We start from the raw sequence: 16186 nt of genomic DNA, 5'->3' as shown, positions 1-16186 counted from the left end.
CAGTTGAGAAGATGGAAGGGAAGATTAGCTCCTATGTGTGGAAGTGGTTAAGTGCGCCCCAATGTCTGAGCAGTATAGCCCTGTACGACTTATACAGGGTTACTAAATGCACCAAAATGAGGCTCTAAATTGTCAATATGTATGAATGTGAGTGTGAATGGTTGTTTGTCTATATGTGCCCTGTGATTGGCTGGTGACCAGTCTAGGGTGTACCCCGCCTCTCCCCCAAAGACAGCTGGGATAGGCTCCAGCATACGAAAATAAATTAATGAATATGCTAAGGGCCAATAAAAAACAAGCTGGGCCAAAAATGCCCCTAAGGCCACACTTAGGACACCCTATTTTTTACACAGTTTCTCATATAACAATTGATTGTTGATCAAAATGTACATTTAAATACAGTTTTGTAAAGCTATAGGGTATGTGAACTAAGTGAACCATCGAGTGGATTTGAGGAGCCCAGAACAGTCTGCAAGACAGTCTGCAAGACTTTAAGCCTGTGGGACTTGTCTGAGGGAGGACGGCCCAACCAACCACCACCGACTGTCAGCTCAGAAACCGCAGGAAAACCTACAGCAGCAGGCGGCTCAAAGCAGGAAACTGTGGTAGAACCTTCAAAATAAAACATAGTAATATGCAAGTGAAACGTCACTTAACTTGAGGTGTGTGCTTGGCTTTAAGCAATCGGTTCTTGGAATCCCTTCCCAGAACCATTAGGCAAGCGACCGCTCAAGAAAGAAATATTTTAATAGCTGAATTGTTCAGTTTTATAGATGGCTGTCTCAGCGTTGTTATAGACGACTGCTAGCTGCTAATTGCTAAGTATGTGTCGTACTTCCTTGCTTGTGTGTTAACGTGGAGCTCAATCAGCCCACCTCCCTTCGTCATGTAAAAACCCAATTTTAGGACCTTCTTTGAATTGTATTGTCCAATTATGGCAAGAGATGAATTGAGTCGGCAACTTAAGTCGTCGTTGTTTTATTGTGAAAGTCCTGAGCGGATATTGTCGCCTTGTGGTACTGCAGTTTGATATCACTCTTTAAACAAGTGAGTGAGCGCTTAGGGCCGTGACGATTTAATAGGCACATAAACACACACCCACTGGGCTCGACTCGCTTCGCAAATGTCTTAATTTGAGGAGATTCGCGCATCGTTTTTGGCGATGTAAAAGACAGTCAGGATGACATCCGGTGCCTCTCCCATCTGAAACACACACACACACACACACACACACACACACACACAAGGACGCTATTCTTTCAAGTGTATTATTAGAACGACACCAGGTAAGGCATCATCCTCATTATCTATGGGTGATCTTCAACGATGCAACAGTGCATGCAGATGTGATTTTTGTAAAGCTACATAATACTCCTTATGAACATTTTATTGCTGTAATGCCTTGGCGGGATAACAGTCCCGTTATGTCCTTTGGTGTGTACAACGACGCATTCCAGAGTGACGATTTTGCTCGATTTTTTGGTTGCTTTTGACGTTAATGCAGTGCGTAATGGAGAACACGTAAAGTGTTTTCGTTGTCTTGATACACAGGATGTGACACTCTTGAAACTGTCCTTCCTTGGAGAAGAGAAAAGCTGCAAAGGAAAAATGTACCCGGTTGCCAAAATCCACTTTTGGAGAGTTTTATCTGGAACCCACTTGTTTATGTTTCTTGTGTGTGCAGAGGTTAAGTCAATTTTAATTATGATGAAGACATCACTTGACAGTATTAAGTAAACTATACCATTCCAGTAAAGTACATGTGCTTTACAAGCCTGCTTTTTTCCACCCAAAATAGCTGAGATGGGAGTAAACTATGGTAGGTATCATTTAAATGAGCTCCAGATGTTTTAACTCTGCTGCAGATACTACTGTAGGCTTATGTGTGAGCTTCTGCTTGCTTGAAGCTTAAAAAAATGCAAAAATCTTATTTACTTACATGTTTATAATTGCAGAGATAGACTGCATAGAATATGATTTACAGTCATAGTCTCTGCATATGTTTTTCAGATGAAATAAATCAGTGGGTGTGCATGGTAAAGTGTTAATGTAGTGTACAGCGGAGTTGGTCTGTTGTGTGGGAGGCTCAAGCAAGAGGACACATGAGTGGGTTTATCCTGTAGGCTGTGAATCAGCTGCTATTAGAGGTACATGTGGGAGCTTTTGGAAGCAGAAATGAAAATGGATCCGAATGAGTGACTGAAAAGCATGGATATTTGTTCAAACTTTAATGGATATATGATGATTAGTTTCAGTATCTGTGCAGGAATGATCCCAAACATGTGAAATCCTGAGTGAAAGATACACAGTACGTGTGAAAAAGGGGAACATAAGCTGCAGTGCCATGCAGCGTGTTTATCTGGTTTCCTGTCCAAGTCATTTTCCTTCCTTTTGAAAAATTCCCTGGTAGTCCAACCCACATGACGCACACTTGGTGTCTTCTGGAATTGAAAAAAAAAAAAAACATGCCCAGATTACAAGCGTTGACTTGCAACTTTTGCTTCGTCCTTGCCATCAGGAAGCTTCATTAGCCTCTAAATTAGGTACTTATATTTCTGATCAGTGCCAAAGTAAGAGTTAACTATAAATTCCACCTCGGTCTGTGAGGTGTTCATAATATGTTTATTATTATGCTTGTTTTTCATTTGTGTAGAACCGCACTGCATCATAATATTTAGTTGTATTCTAGAAATAACTCTAGTCTAGTGTGTTGTATAGATAGACAGATAATGTGGAAAGGGAGAATTCCACCCCATTTGTGTACCCACATTGAAGCCTGATTGTAAAACACCATTGTGTTGACGCCCATCAGGACACTGCAGCTTGAGCTGACGCATTCCTGTGCAAGGCAATGTGACAAAAGTCACTTTACCTTGACTCTGCAAAATGAATTGAATTTTTTTCTCTTTCTGCTGTGCATCTTGCCAAGGGAAAAAAAAAAGAGTGAAGGCCGAATTCAAGTTGAATTTATAAAGAGGCAGAGACAAACAAGTATAATGGCTCCATGCAAAAGCTCTCATTGCTTCCAAGCTACCCGAAGTAGCAAACAGTGAGTCAGTGCTAGTCATTGTGTTGTACATGCCCGTCACTCAGCTTTGCCAAGCCTGAAATCTACAATAGACAGAGACACAAGAGTCTCTCACATGTTTTGTTTCTAAGCTTTTTTTTATATACCAAAGCTGAAAAAACTCTAATACAGTACAGAGAATGTATTTTTAGACATCTGCAGAACGCTTTCCCCTTTTTTGGACAGAATGTGTATCCTATGGGAACATTTCAGAAAGTGTGCAAAGAGTCAGGTTAGTGAAAAGGGCGACTGTGCCTTTAAAAAGCACAATGTGTGCATTCACATGTTGGTGCCATGTAAAAGTCTCTATAATGAAAAGTTGTGAGTGGTGACATGTACTGTCCTGACAGTGACCAGCTTGGTTTTGATTGGCTGACAGCGATTTTCATGCAGGATTAAGTTGGAATGTTTGGCATTGCTGCTGGTAATGACTGTACTGCTGACATTATCGTTTACACGCCCACAGAGTGCAGCGCTGTCATTTCCCATTCTCTTTTCCTTTGTGATTAGGCCCGCCGTCTTTGTTCTGCTTAGTAATGGTGACATTGTAATGTGGATAAAATTATCACATTGCAAATGAGACACCATATCTTTCTCAGATTCATCTATTGTTAATAATGAGGAACGTTTTAACAATATGTGTGGAATCCTAACTAATTTAATGAAATTACATTTTTTTAAATATATCATAAAAAATGGGCGGCACGGTGGTCGAGTGGTTAGCGCGCAGACTTCACAGCTAGGAGACCAGGGTTCAATTCCACCCTCGGCCATCTCTGTGTAGAGTTTGCATGTTCTCCCTGTGCATGCGTGGGTTGTCTCCGGGTACTCCAGTTTCCTCCCACCCCCCGCCTCTCACCCGAAGACAGCTGGGATAGGCTCCAGCCCCCCCCCCCCCCCCCCCGCGACCCTCGTGAGGACAAAACGGTAGAAAATGAATGAATGAATACCATAAAAAGTGAAAAATATACACAAGGAAATAATTGTGTGTAGCCATTCATTCATTCATTCATTTTCTACCACTTATCCTCACGAGGGTCGCGGGGTTGCTGGAGCCTATCCCAGCTGTCTTCGGGCGAGAGGCGGAGTCCACCCTGGACTGGTCGCCAGCCAATCACAGGGCACATAAAGACAAACAACCATTCACACTCACATTCATACCTATGGACAATTTGGAGTCGCCAATTAACCTAGCATGTTTTTGGAATGTGGGAGGAAACCGGAGTACCCGGAGAAAACCCACGCATGCACGGGGAGAACTGTGTGTTGCCAGTTGACATAAAAATAGAAAATAGTTTTTTTGGAGTGAATCCAGTTGCTGGTGCCCACATTCTGAGGGATTGTTATTTTAAAATGGTCTCCAAAGTGTTCAAAATCAGCCAGATAATGACTGCATCTTTCCCTTTTCCTTCACAGGTCCTTTTAAAAATGCTCTCTGGGCTCTCAGACGTGAAAAAGAAGTGGGCAGCAGTTCGGGGTCGCCTGGGCTCCTCTCAGGACTCCGATAGCCAGCAGGAAGCCAACCTAGAGAGTGCTGATCCGGAGCTCTGCATCAGACTCCTCCAGGTTCCCACGGTGGTCAACTATTCCGGTCTGAAGCGTCGCCTGGATGGTAGCGACCAGACATGGATGGTCCAGTTCCTGGAGCTCAGTGGATTGGACCTCCTCCTGGAGGCGTTGGACAGGCTGTCCGGGAGGGGTTGCTCTCGCATTGCAGACGCTCTCCTGCAACTCACCTGCGTCAACTGCGTCCGTGCAGTCATGAACTCATCAGCTGGGATACACTTCATCATAGAGAATGAAGGATACATCCGGAAGCTCTCCCAAGGTAGGCCACAAGCATTCAGCTCTGTAAATATCATAACATCTTTATCTGCTGCCACATCGTTGGAGGACAAAGTTCATTTGCACTACCTAAAAAAACAAAAACAGGAGGCATGTTAGGGTCGTGACGGGACTTTAAGTGTGTCTTTCATTTGTTCATGTGTTCTTGTGATGCTCCACAGCTTTGGACACCTCCAACACCATGGTGAAAAAGCAGGTATTTGACTTACTAGCCGCCCTCAGCATGTTCTCTGCAGATGGTCATCGCCTTGCTCTGGATGCCCTGGACCATTACAAGGCAAGAGTGTTGATTCTTTCAATAATTGTAAATATAAATACATATAGTACACGGGAATAAAGAGATTAATTCCACTGTGATTCGTCCTTCAGGGCGTGAAGACACAGCAGTATCGCTTCAGCGTGATCATGAACGAGCTGCAGGCAACAGACAATGTTCCTTACATGGTCACGCTCCTCAGTGTCATCAATGCCCTCATCTTTGGCTCTGATGACCTCAGACAGAGAGATAAGATGAGAAAGGAATTTATCGGTAGGTCTACTGAACAGGCTGCTACTGAACAAATGAATCAGGATGTAACGAGTGAGGTCACCTGACTGTAAACTGTTTCCCTCTGTGGTGAGAGTGAATATAAAGCACAAAACAAGGACATCTTTGGAGCTTTAGTGCACTAAGAATAGGTTGGATGTCCTCATTTCCTCTGATAAAATACCCCAATGTACAACAATTAAGGCATATTTCCATCCATCCATTTTCTATGCTGTATTTTATATCATATACTAACATAATCGGGATCATAAGCAGAAACACAGCAACTCATACAGCAGTTTATACAGATAAATACATATATTATGATAGTAATCTCTTATGTACTTCCAAGTTCTGATAGTTTCCATAGAATGAATGAGCCTCTTCTTCTTCTTTTGGTTCCATGACTTGAAAAAAGGTGTATACTGCCACCTACTGTACCGGAGTATGTATCTATGGGCAATGAATGAGCCTCTCCAAAAAGTGGGGATTTATTCATCTTCTAACGCTTATCCTCACGAGGGCTGCTGGAGCTTATCCCAGCTGTCTTCAGGCAAGAGGCAGGGTACACCCTGGACTGGTTGCCAGCCAATCACAGGGCACATATAGACAAACATATGGAGTTGCCAATTAACCTAGCATGTTTTTGGAATGTGGGAAGAACATGTAAACTCCACACAGAGATGGCCGAGGGTGGGATTGAACTCGGTTCTCCCAGCTGTGAGGTCTGCGCACTAACCACTCGACCGCCATGCTGTCCCAGTGGGGATTTATGAAGTCTCCTATTTCCATTGGCGGGTTCCTTGGGCCAATCAACAGTTGCATTGGCCACACCTCCCATGAAATGCTCACCTGCGACATGTCGTTCGTTCCCAAACTATCATCAATCAACAGTTGGATTGGCCCCGCCTCTCTTGTTGGATTGGCCCCGCCTCTCTTGTAATTGCTCACCTGTGACATCCGGCTCCTTCCCAAACTATTGTTGTTTTAGTAGAGTTTCTCCTGTGATGTGTATGATTTAAAAAGAGTATTGTGACACCTTCTATATATTTTCTTGTTCTGCAGGGCTTCAGCTTCTTGACATTCTACCAAAATTAAGGTGAGTATGCATGTGGCCCCTTGTTCACCTTTAATTAGTCAGCCTCTTCATTAGTTGAGATGAAATGGCATTTGAATGAAGTGAGGTTGCGCCCGTGCCCGTTATCTGTATGTGTGTGTACATGCGTGTGACGTGCAGAGAACAAGAGGATGAAGACTTGATTATCCAACGTGAGGCATTTGAAGAGGCAATGGCTGAAGATGAGGAGGAGCTCTTGCAATTGTATGGTGGCATCGACATGAGTAATCACCTGGAGGTCTTCACAACTCTCTTCAACAAGGTGAGACTTGATAAGATAAGATATGCCTTTCTTCGTCCCTCAGTGGGGAAATTTGCATTGCACAGCAGCAAGAGTACAGAGTCAGTTAAGCAGTACAAAATACACAATATAGAAAAATAAACCCAAGTATTAACAAAATCAACAGTTTTTCCCAGAGTTATATACAATACAGTATGTAGATAATATGAAACCAGATGAGATATATGACCAGTCTATACACTGAGATCTTGCTAATGAGTTAATATGAGGCATTATGGAAATACTTCACAGAACTTCGTATATTGCATTTAAAGCCATTAATATTGCACATGGAGGTTGATCAGATATTGCACAGTAAATGGGGTCTGGAGTAACTATACTGACTATAAAAGCAAGTATTATACAGATTTACATAGTGGTGTAGAAGATACTTCATGTGAATTGTACATGTTCCATCACATATTGGAACTTACGGTTTTATATAAATTGAGTGATATTCTTTGTTGTGTACCAGGTGAGCAGCTCCCCGTCTTCCCTGCAGCTGATGTCCATTCTGCAGTCGCTGCTCCTTCTGGGGCCAAGCCGCTCTGATATCTGGCTGGCTTTGGAGGCCGTCACAAACCGAGCCATACTGTTGGCGCAAGACTGTGAGTCCGCATCAGTAGATATGCCTCTGATTGTTGTCTAGAATTTTTTTTTTTCTGTTTTGATTCCAGCTCAAATGGGGTGCTCTGAGAAGATCATGGAGCGCCTGATGTTCTCCAAGGGCAAGAGCTCTGAGACTCATTACGAAGTAGATGGACAGACGGTCAAAATAGACAAGGGTGTGCAGACTGGTCACGAAGACCAAGACCAGTTGAAGAAAGGCTCGGCATCATCTCGGAACTCACGGTGTGCTGCTGCTGCTGCTCCATCTCCTCCTTTGAGTACGAACAAGCCCAAAGGTTCGATGCAGTGTCCTCCACCAGCACCGCCTCTTCCGAGTATGAACGGGCCCCAAGGTTCTTTGCAGTGTCCACCACCTCCACCACCTCCTCCACTGCCTGGAGCATTCGGTGGACCTCCACCACCTCCTCCACTGCCTGGAGCATTCGGTGGACCTCCACCACCACCTCCACTCCCTGGAGCATTCGGTGGACCTCCACCACCACCTCCACTCCCTGGAGCATTCGGTGGACCTCCACCACCACCTCCACTCCCTGGAGCATTCGGTGGACCTCCACCACCCCCACCCTTACCTGGAATGGTGCCGCCGCCACCACCTCCACCATTACCTTGCGGTCCGGGCATGGTGCCCCCGCCACCTCCACCTCTGCCCGGTATGAGCAATGGACCACCGCCGCCACCTCCCTTACCCGGCATGCCACCCCCTCCTCCGCTCCCATCGGGCATGATTGTGGCTCAGAGCAGGTTTGCACTGGGATGCAGCATCCCTGCAAAGGCGGGCAGATGTCCCACTCTGAGGATGAAAAAGCTCAACTGGCAAAAGCTCCGATCTGTTACCGGTGAGTACTTTGTTCTCAAGTTAGCTGGGATAGATTTCAGCTTACACACATGACTGTTCATAAGAATTAATGGATGGTCGGACATTTTAGCTGTGTTTGGATGAAACCATGCATATTTTGGTTGGTCCCTGTGCGCACACACAGGGACCAACAGGCCTTATTTGGAAACACAGGCTAGTCTTCTACCCCAATCTTGTAACAGGACGTGGAATTCATGACCCCGCTAGCGTTAATTTACCTTCAATCATCTTCATACTTTATGACCATGGCAGTTGAGCAGTTCAAACTAATATTAGTGGATGTTTTGCTCTTCTTTTTTGGTGATGGCTTTCCTTTTTTTGACACACTGCTGTTCTTCCTCTGTCGCTAGGTTTTTAATTCATTTATAGGTGCACATTTATAATGATGTCTTAACACGGAACATCTCAAACTGAGGATGCTCTACAGTACTTTGTGTAAGAGTGTCCCAATCCGACATTGATAGCGGATATTGGTCCGAAATCGGCAAAAAGGGTATTGGGATTATATTGGTCTGCATCTCAGATGTCTGATCTTAGCACTACCATACAAGGAATCTATTCCAGACTCCAGCGTCTACCAGATAGACCCCATGTCATCACAACAGTGTGTGCTAATATATTAATCGCAAGAATAGGAGTCATGTCTGCAGGTTTCCTGTGGGGGCACCGAACCAGGGAAGTTTGATACGACCAACCTCAATGCGCATTTGAAGCCGCATAAAAAGAAACATCATGAAAATTGTTACAAGCGTGACAAACTCCCACAGCGAGGCAAAGTCATTATCTACTACAACAGAAAAGAGCCAGCCTGTCGATATTGAATAATGTCAGGTTAAAACGTCGTGGAGCACCTTGAGGTACTACGTTGTCGATGAAAACTAGACCCTAACATACATAAAGTGGGTCAGTTTTTCCCTCTTCTGCTGCTGATTTACTCTGTTTGACTATTATCACTTCAAGCCTTTTCTAACATTGCACCGTCCAAAATAAGTCATCGTTTTGTGCTGATGTTTGATCAATACCAGTCTGCTGAAACTCAAGGCTGCAATATATGTATTGAATCGGAAGTAATGCATTTCATTTTTACGTGCACATGATGCAAACAAATTGGAGGCAGTCTGCGGAGTTAAAGATGGGGAGTGAGTCAATATTTTGAATGTCGAATGGTAATGAGTTGAGGTGAAAAAGTTGTATTGGGCGACCCCTACATTTTTCGGATTTTGTACTAGATTCTTGTGAGATGCTATCCTTGAAACTGCTCTCACCCTGAAATTTAAAACAATCCTGCAGTTTTGGTGCTTATGATGGGGACCCCCCCTCCCCTCTCTTCTCCACACACACAGATGGGCACTCCATGTGGGCTTCAGTTCAGAAAGAGCCTCCTCCTCACGAGCCGGACTATAGCAGTATCGAGCAGCTGTTCTGTCTCCCGGTGACCGAGCACAAAGACAAGGGGGCAGCTGCTCCTGTCAAGAAGGAGCCTAAAGAGGTGCGTATGGTCAGCACTCGACGCTGAAGCACTGAAAATAAATAGCCCCGATTTTTTCCTAAGCTGAATTACCAACATTTGCTTCTAGATTTCGTTCATCGAGCCCAATAAAAACTTGAATGTCAATATATTCCTGAAGCAGTTCAAATGGTAAGAGAGGCAATTTTCCAGCTGTACCTAATGTTTTGGCCGGCCAGTGCCCATCTTTATATTCCAAATGTTCCCTGTCCAGCTCAAACGACGACTTTGTGGCGATGATTCAGAAAGGTGACAGAAGCAGGTTCGATGTGGAGGTGCTAAAACAGCTCTTAAAGCTCCTGCCAGAAAAACATGAGGTTTGTTAATAGAGTACCTACGCAGCATTCTAAAGCTGTCATTCAAGGGGCCCACTCAAGGAATAAAGCCTGTGTCGTGATGTTGATGTTGTCATCTAGATTGAAAATTTGAAGTCTTTCCAAGGAGAAAAGGAGAAGCTGGCAAATGTCGATCGTTTCTTCACATCGCTCCTCACTGTTCAATGGTAACTTCCTTCCACAGCTGTAGATTAAATGTTATCATCTTGTTTGGTTTGCATTTTAAATTGTAAAGAACTGCCTTTCGGATAACTGAAGTCCAGTCAATTTTGTGGATTACCATGACCTTGATAAGTGAGAATTAACACTTCTTTCAGTTATCAGCTGAGGATCGAGTGCATGTTGTTGTGCGAGGAGACTGTGTCGGTGTTGGAGATGCTCCAACCTAAAGTCAAGTTGGTGGAGGAGGCCTGCCAATGTAAGTAAATAAGGTCTCCAGTTTTGTGTGAGTGGAATTGACCTGATTTATCCTTGTCTGGCATGTTCTAACTGATTCACAATTCATGTTGCCAGGTCTCCGGATGAGCACGCTTGTACCCAGTTTCTGCAGGCTCATCCTCGACGTGGGCAATTTTCTCAACTATGTAAGCGCTACATGTTTTTATCAGCACTGGCATATTTTATATATAAAAATCTCCTTTTAGGGAAGTCACACAGGGAACGCTGAGGGGTTCAAGATCAGCTCACTTCTCAAGCTTACAGAGACCAAGGCCAACAAGAGCCGCATTACATTACTTCATCACATACTAGAGGTACACAAAGCTCAGTTTCTTTTTTGCCTGAAACACATTTAAATCACTCATGTATTTTTTTTTTTTTTAAAGGAAGCAGAGGTGAGCCACCCAGAGTTGTTGGAGTTGCCAGAGGACATTGAGATCTGTCAAAAGGCTGCAGGGTACGGCAGAGTGGGGAAAGCTAGAATATTTGCCAAATGTTCTGAAAATATATTTTTTTCACTTTTCTGTAGTGTTAATCTGGACTCTATCCAGTCTGACGCAAACACCTTATTGAAACGACTGAATGAGACGGCCAAGAAAGTCTCCAACTCTGTGGAGGAGGTGAAGGAGCAATATGCAAAGATTCTTGAGGTAAGATGCTGGTATCCAACTAGCAACAGTTTTTAAACTCCAGTGTCCGTAAGATGGCTAGATAAACGGTAGCCTACCAGAAAAATCAGTCATCACCGTCCGCCTGGGAACTAAAATCACTTAAGTCGTGATCTGCATCACAATGGAACAGCCTCGTAATTCCTTCATCACACACTTTGTCAGCCTCCCTTTCTCTCTTGTTGGCAAATTAGCCATTTAGCGTGAGCTATCCTTTTCATCACGTAGTAGCCCAGCCTTTCACAACTTGTTGGGGATAGTTGGCGGTCCAAACAGAAGTTGTAGTAATTCTACACAAACTTTTTAAGATGTCAGATGAAAACATGATCATTACACAAGACTTCAAAATGTGGTATTAGCTTCCACATCACTTCACTACTGCCGGAAGCTGCACTCTAACCATAAATTAGCTGCATGACTGCACAAGTTGCACGCTTCTAGGGCCAGATTCTTTGGATGTGCTGAAGGATATGATCATTGTGTTTGTGATAATTGTTTTTTATTTTACTAAAAGTGCTCTGTGGGTGTTCCGCCCCTCTTGGGAGCTTTTAATGTTCGTTTTCACTTCTGTGGTGATGGAGTATATTCATCTGCTGCGCTTGCTGAAACTAGTTCTCGAGCGAGTTCAGTGTTTGAGACTAAAATGACTTAATTAATTTAAGGCAACATACCCACAGAACGCAGTAACCCGTTCAAAGCCTTGTCCTTTCTGTGCTGCAGGAAAATCTGGTAGCTTGTCGAGCTTTGAGCGAAAGGTTCGCAGACATCGACAAGAAGAAGAGTGAACTTGCCGTCTACTTGTGTGAAGATCCCAATCAGCTGTCACTCGAAGAACTTTTCGGAACTATCAGGACTTTCCGAGAACTTTTCATCAAGGCACTGAAGGTCTGAGAGGATACTGGTGTCGTTTGTGGTGTGAGAAACTGCAAGTTTTGATGTGTTGCTGCCCAAGTAGAAATTTTGCTACTGTGTGTACAATTTGTACTTGGCAAAGAGTGACACCTTCTTCTGTCACAAAAACAGGACAATAAGACCAGGAAAGAGCAGGCAGCCAAGGCTGAGAAGAGAAAGAAGCAGCTGGCAGAGGAAGAATCCAAGAGACAGAAGGGAGAGAATGGAAAAATAAGTGAGTTGTGACTACACAACTGAGAAATCCCTGACATGATTAGAATTTCCGATCACCTTTTTTTTCTCCATCTATCCTCTATCACCAGTTAAGAAAGGCCTTGTGCCGCAGAACGACGGCTGCATAATCGATCACCTGCTGGTGGATATCAGGAAGGGTTTCAGCCTAAGAAAGACCAGGCCAAGGTGCGATTCGGGAAGCCCCAACTCTAGTGAAATGCGTAGGGATACCGGCCCACCTGGTAAGGACAAGAGACTGTGGCCCTCATCTGCAGTTTCTAGCACCGCTCCTGAGTCACTTAACTACCGCATCCTTGTTGCTTTCATATGCCCTCTTATTGTCCTTCATCCTGCGTTAGCTTTTAAGTGTGTACACCCGTCATATTTCAGCAATTTTATTATATCCTGAGGGACAATCCATAAGAATTAGTTGAAAATGAGTTGGAGTAGTCTGTACAGCTTGTATAGCAATATTATTCTGTGTACAACAAGTGTACACCAGACCGTCCATCCATCCATTTTCCTCCGCTTATCCGGGTCGCGAGGGCAGCAGTCTTAGTAGGGAAGCCCAGACTTCCCGGTCCCCGGCCACCTCCTCCAGCTCCACCGGGAGGACACCAAGGCGTTCCCAGGCCAGCTGTGAGACATAGTCCCTCCAGCGTGTCCTAGGTCTGCCCCGGGGCCTTTTCCCGGCTGGGCATGCCCGGAACACCTCACCAGGGAGGCGTCCGGGAGACATCCGGACTAGATGCCCGAGCCACCTCAACTGACTCCTCTCGATGTGAAGGAGAAGCGGCTCTACCCTGAGCCCCTCCCGGATGGCAGAGCTCCTCACCCTATCTCTTAGGGTGAGTCCAGCAACCCTACGGATGACCCAAAGCTCATGACCATAGGTTGTTGTGTTGGGTGGCAGTCAAGGGCGGGTGCACCTGACCGTGAACAGGTCAAAAGTGTGTATTTAGTGTGGGCACAGTTGGACATCACTGTTGGAGCTGGTGGTTGACATCTTGTGCTCCATCTTCAGCTTGAGGATGCCCCAAAGGTCCTCGGGCCTGTTGGTTGGAAAAATGCCATGTGGTCCAGTTTCTTCTACGGAGGGACTCCTGCTCTGCTTCAGTGTCTCAGTACATGTTGGAATTCATGTTTTTAACCAAATGAACCACAGTTCCTCAACACTGGCAGCACTCTCAAAGCTGTATGTGTCAACATTTCAGCTTTTACCTCATTGGAACTTTTGTTCTTGGCATGCGCTGGCACCTCTTGAGGTGGGTGCATGCCTGGAGAGCACTGATGTGGTGGTGCATTTAATTTCATGTATTTTTGCTACCATACCATAGCTCTAGCTGTATGTGACTGTTAAGGTAACTTGCTGCAGCACCTCATTCACCTAGACACGCCGGTCAGAGAGCCAACCGCAATGGCTGTTTCATGGGCTTTATTAATACAGTTCAGATTTTGAAATGTCTATTTTTAATGCAAGTCCGCCCTAAACCGTATCTGCACTAAAACGCATAATTAGGGAACAGCGGTTGACTGGTTAAGTTCCAAGATTGAGCGTTGTTACTCTCATATAGGCTAATGGGCAGTCACTTTTACTGAATAGTAAATCTATACTGCTGTACATTGACTACTCCAAGTTTCAGTTATTTAGTATTGTCCCTTGAAGGTATAAAATGCTTGCTAAAAAAGTGTGAGATATGCTCTAGTGCAGGGGTCACCAACGCTGTGCCCGCGGGCGCCCACGTGGACCACTTAAGGTGCCTGTGAGGCATCTTCTAAAAATAGCACTGGTCACAAATTATCATTGTTATTTTGTGCTTTAAATTTTGAATCAGAATTGCTTACATTAATGTATTTTTTTAATCGTCTTATAACATCAAAAATTAAAACAAAAATATAACAAACTCTTACCTCAAGTCAAAGTTCATGTGTGCGCACGCGTCCGCTCACCGCTTTTCTGATATAGTGCAGCGGTGATGAGAAGTTAGCTTACTCGTGCAGTTTAGCCCCCAAAAACATGGTAGAAAAGCGAAAAAGGACTTAAATTTTCCACAGTGATTGGGAGGAAGAAATTTTTCTTTACGTATTTTGAAGAAAAATGTATGTCTTATTTGCGGGACGATTGTTGCAATACCAAAGCGGCACAATGTGGAGAGAGACTTCAAAACTTGTCACGAAAGCTTCAATGCGAGGACGGAAAAGGCCCGTTTGTTAAAGGCAGCTTTGGACAAAGGACTTTTTTCACTAGGCAGGTGACAAAAATCACAGAAAGGTGTTCCCTCTGACTTTCAAATACGTGAGCACATAAATGTTTCCTCTTAAAAAAATTATGTTTTTGTTACCATTATTGTGGAAAATAATTAACATTGATATGTGAGCAGTCGCTTCATAGTGTTACTACTACTATTCCTTTTGTTCTGATTACTAAAAAGTGATCCGTACAGTTTTGTCATTTTGGAAGTTCACCGCAAACAGGTCATGTAGCCCTTCATACTATCCGTGCTCACAAAGTACCCCTCGGCCTCGAAAAGGTTGGCCCCTGCTCTAGTGTATAGCATGCATCCTCACCCGTTACCTCAGCCAAGTGCAAATGTTTTGTAATACCCATTAAATTGTTGGTAGGGGATTATCACATGTTCTAAAGGAACATTTTGTGGAAATCAAAGGCCCATCTCAATGGTATAGTCCTGTTATTGGACATCTACCAATAGTTCGACCCTTGGCGGAGGTGTGTACTCTTTCCATCCTACTTCTGTGTTGTCTCTGAAACTGTCCAAACTATCCCAATCAGTGTTGACATCTCTTCCCTTCAGGGTCAAGTGTGAAGCCTGCAAGCGAAGAAGCCGTAGACACAGCCACCATATCCGCTCCCACCGTACCGCCGACAGAGGATCACCAAGCCAGCACAGGCCAGGTGAACGGCTTCACGAATTCCCCCGGAGAGACTCCTTCACCGCCTCAGGGTGCTACACCCGACCAAACCCAAGGAGAACCAGCCATGACAACGCCGGCACCCCCAGAAAGGCCGACATCGCTACAGGAGAGTCTGAGCTCCACAGTAACACAAACTAACCCTCAGGTGGATCATCAGCCACTTCTTCTGACGGATGGGTTTTCGGTAGACTCACCTGAAAGCAGTGTCTTCAGTCCATCCTCCCTGTCAGATTCTGACCTAACAGAAGCTGTGTCGGCTGCAACATCCAGCCTGGTACCTGAGAAGTTAACAGCTGAGAAGCCAGTGGACGTTAGTGTGAATGTTCAACTCACAGGAAACAAGGATACTAGTGAAAGGAAAGTAGACAAGGACATTGAAATGAGTAATAAGAGTCGTCGACAAGAGGACCGTCTTGAACCGCATGTTGCCAAAACACCCAAGCAGGATAAGGTGGTGAGCTGCGCCCACACCAAAAGCAAGGAGGAGACTTTTAATGAGAGCATCATGGGGTGTGATGTCCAGGATGGAGTAGAAACGGAACATGTGCCATCGGCGTCTGAAGACGTAAAGACGCCCAAACCCGAGCCAAAGAAACTGCCAAGCTTCTTTAAACGGAACAAAAAGAAGAGTCCAGGTAAACTATCCATTCATTTAAATGAAGATTTTTGGAACGCTAGTGTCTTGCCATGTCTTAAGGGAAGATTTGTTTTTATTTTACTATGATACATTTTCGGGATATGCTGTTTTAGAGAATGAATGCATGATGATGGATGATTATTTTTATTAAAACATGTTTATCAATGATGCCAATGAACGGTTTATTTGAATGCTATGTTTTCCCCCCTCCGTTCTGACTT

At 44.5% G+C, this 16186-nt stretch overlaps 2 protein-coding genes across 2 annotated transcripts; both read left to right on the top strand.

Annotated features, from left to right (window-relative positions):
• Positions 1-1036: 1036 nt before the first annotated feature.
• LOC131140786 (inverted formin-2-like) lies at positions 1037-6541 on the top strand. Its single transcript, XM_058091518.1, has 5 exons — positions 1037-1286; positions 4484-4895; positions 5074-5189; positions 5282-5441; positions 6504-6541. The coding sequence occupies exons 2-5, from the start codon at positions 4496-4498 to the stop codon at positions 6539-6541; spliced, it is 714 nt and encodes a 237-aa protein (XP_057947501.1). The 5' UTR covers positions 1037-1286; positions 4484-4495.
• LOC131140782 (inverted formin-2-like) lies at positions 6353-16167 on the top strand. The gene is made up of 17 exons (XM_058091509.1): positions 6353-6537; positions 6676-6817; positions 7311-7443; positions 7513-8301; positions 9665-9810; positions 9899-9960; positions 10043-10145; positions 10245-10330; positions 10481-10581; positions 10677-10747; positions 10808-10915; positions 10988-11058; positions 11131-11251; positions 11990-12154; positions 12293-12395; positions 12484-12636; positions 15208-16167. The coding sequence occupies exons 2-17, from the start codon at positions 6728-6730 to the stop codon at positions 16050-16052; spliced, it is 3147 nt and encodes a 1048-aa protein (XP_057947492.1). The 5' UTR covers positions 6353-6537; positions 6676-6727; the 3' UTR covers positions 16053-16167.
• Positions 16168-16186: the final 19 nt, after the last annotated feature.

This window comes from Doryrhamphus excisus, chromosome 13, assembly GCF_030265055.1.
Source record: "Doryrhamphus excisus isolate RoL2022-K1 chromosome 13, RoL_Dexc_1.0, whole genome shotgun sequence".
Taxonomy (NCBI): domain Eukaryota; kingdom Metazoa; phylum Chordata; class Actinopteri; order Syngnathiformes; family Syngnathidae; genus Doryrhamphus; species Doryrhamphus excisus.
The sequence above is the reverse complement of the archived record's forward strand: the minus strand, read 5'-3'. Positions and strand labels throughout refer to the sequence as shown.

Excerpts from the sequence above, each read along its gene's own strand:
- LOC131140782 (XM_058091509.1), top strand. The coding sequence starts at position 6,728 with ATGGCTGAAGATGAGGAGGAGCTCTTGCAATTGTATGGTGGCATCGAC. Across the intron at positions 12,155-12,292 it reads TTTTCATCAAGGCACTGAAG|GACAATAAGACCAGGAAAGA; the intron begins GTCTGAGAGGAT and ends TCACAAAAACAG. Across the intron at positions 12,396-12,483 it reads GGGAGAGAATGGAAAAATAA|TTAAGAAAGGCCTTGTGCCG; the intron begins GTGAGTTGTGAC and ends CTCTATCACCAG.
- LOC131140786 (XM_058091518.1), top strand. The coding sequence starts at position 4,496 with ATGCTCTCTGGGCTCTCAGACGTGAAAAAGAAGTGGGCAGCAGTTCGG. Across the intron at positions 4,896-5,073 it reads CATCCGGAAGCTCTCCCAAG|CTTTGGACACCTCCAACACC; the intron begins GTAGGCCACAAG and ends GATGCTCCACAG. Across the intron at positions 5,442-6,503 it reads GATGAGAAAGGAATTTATCG|GGCTTCAGCTTCTTGACATT; the intron begins GTAGGTCTACTG and ends CTTGTTCTGCAG.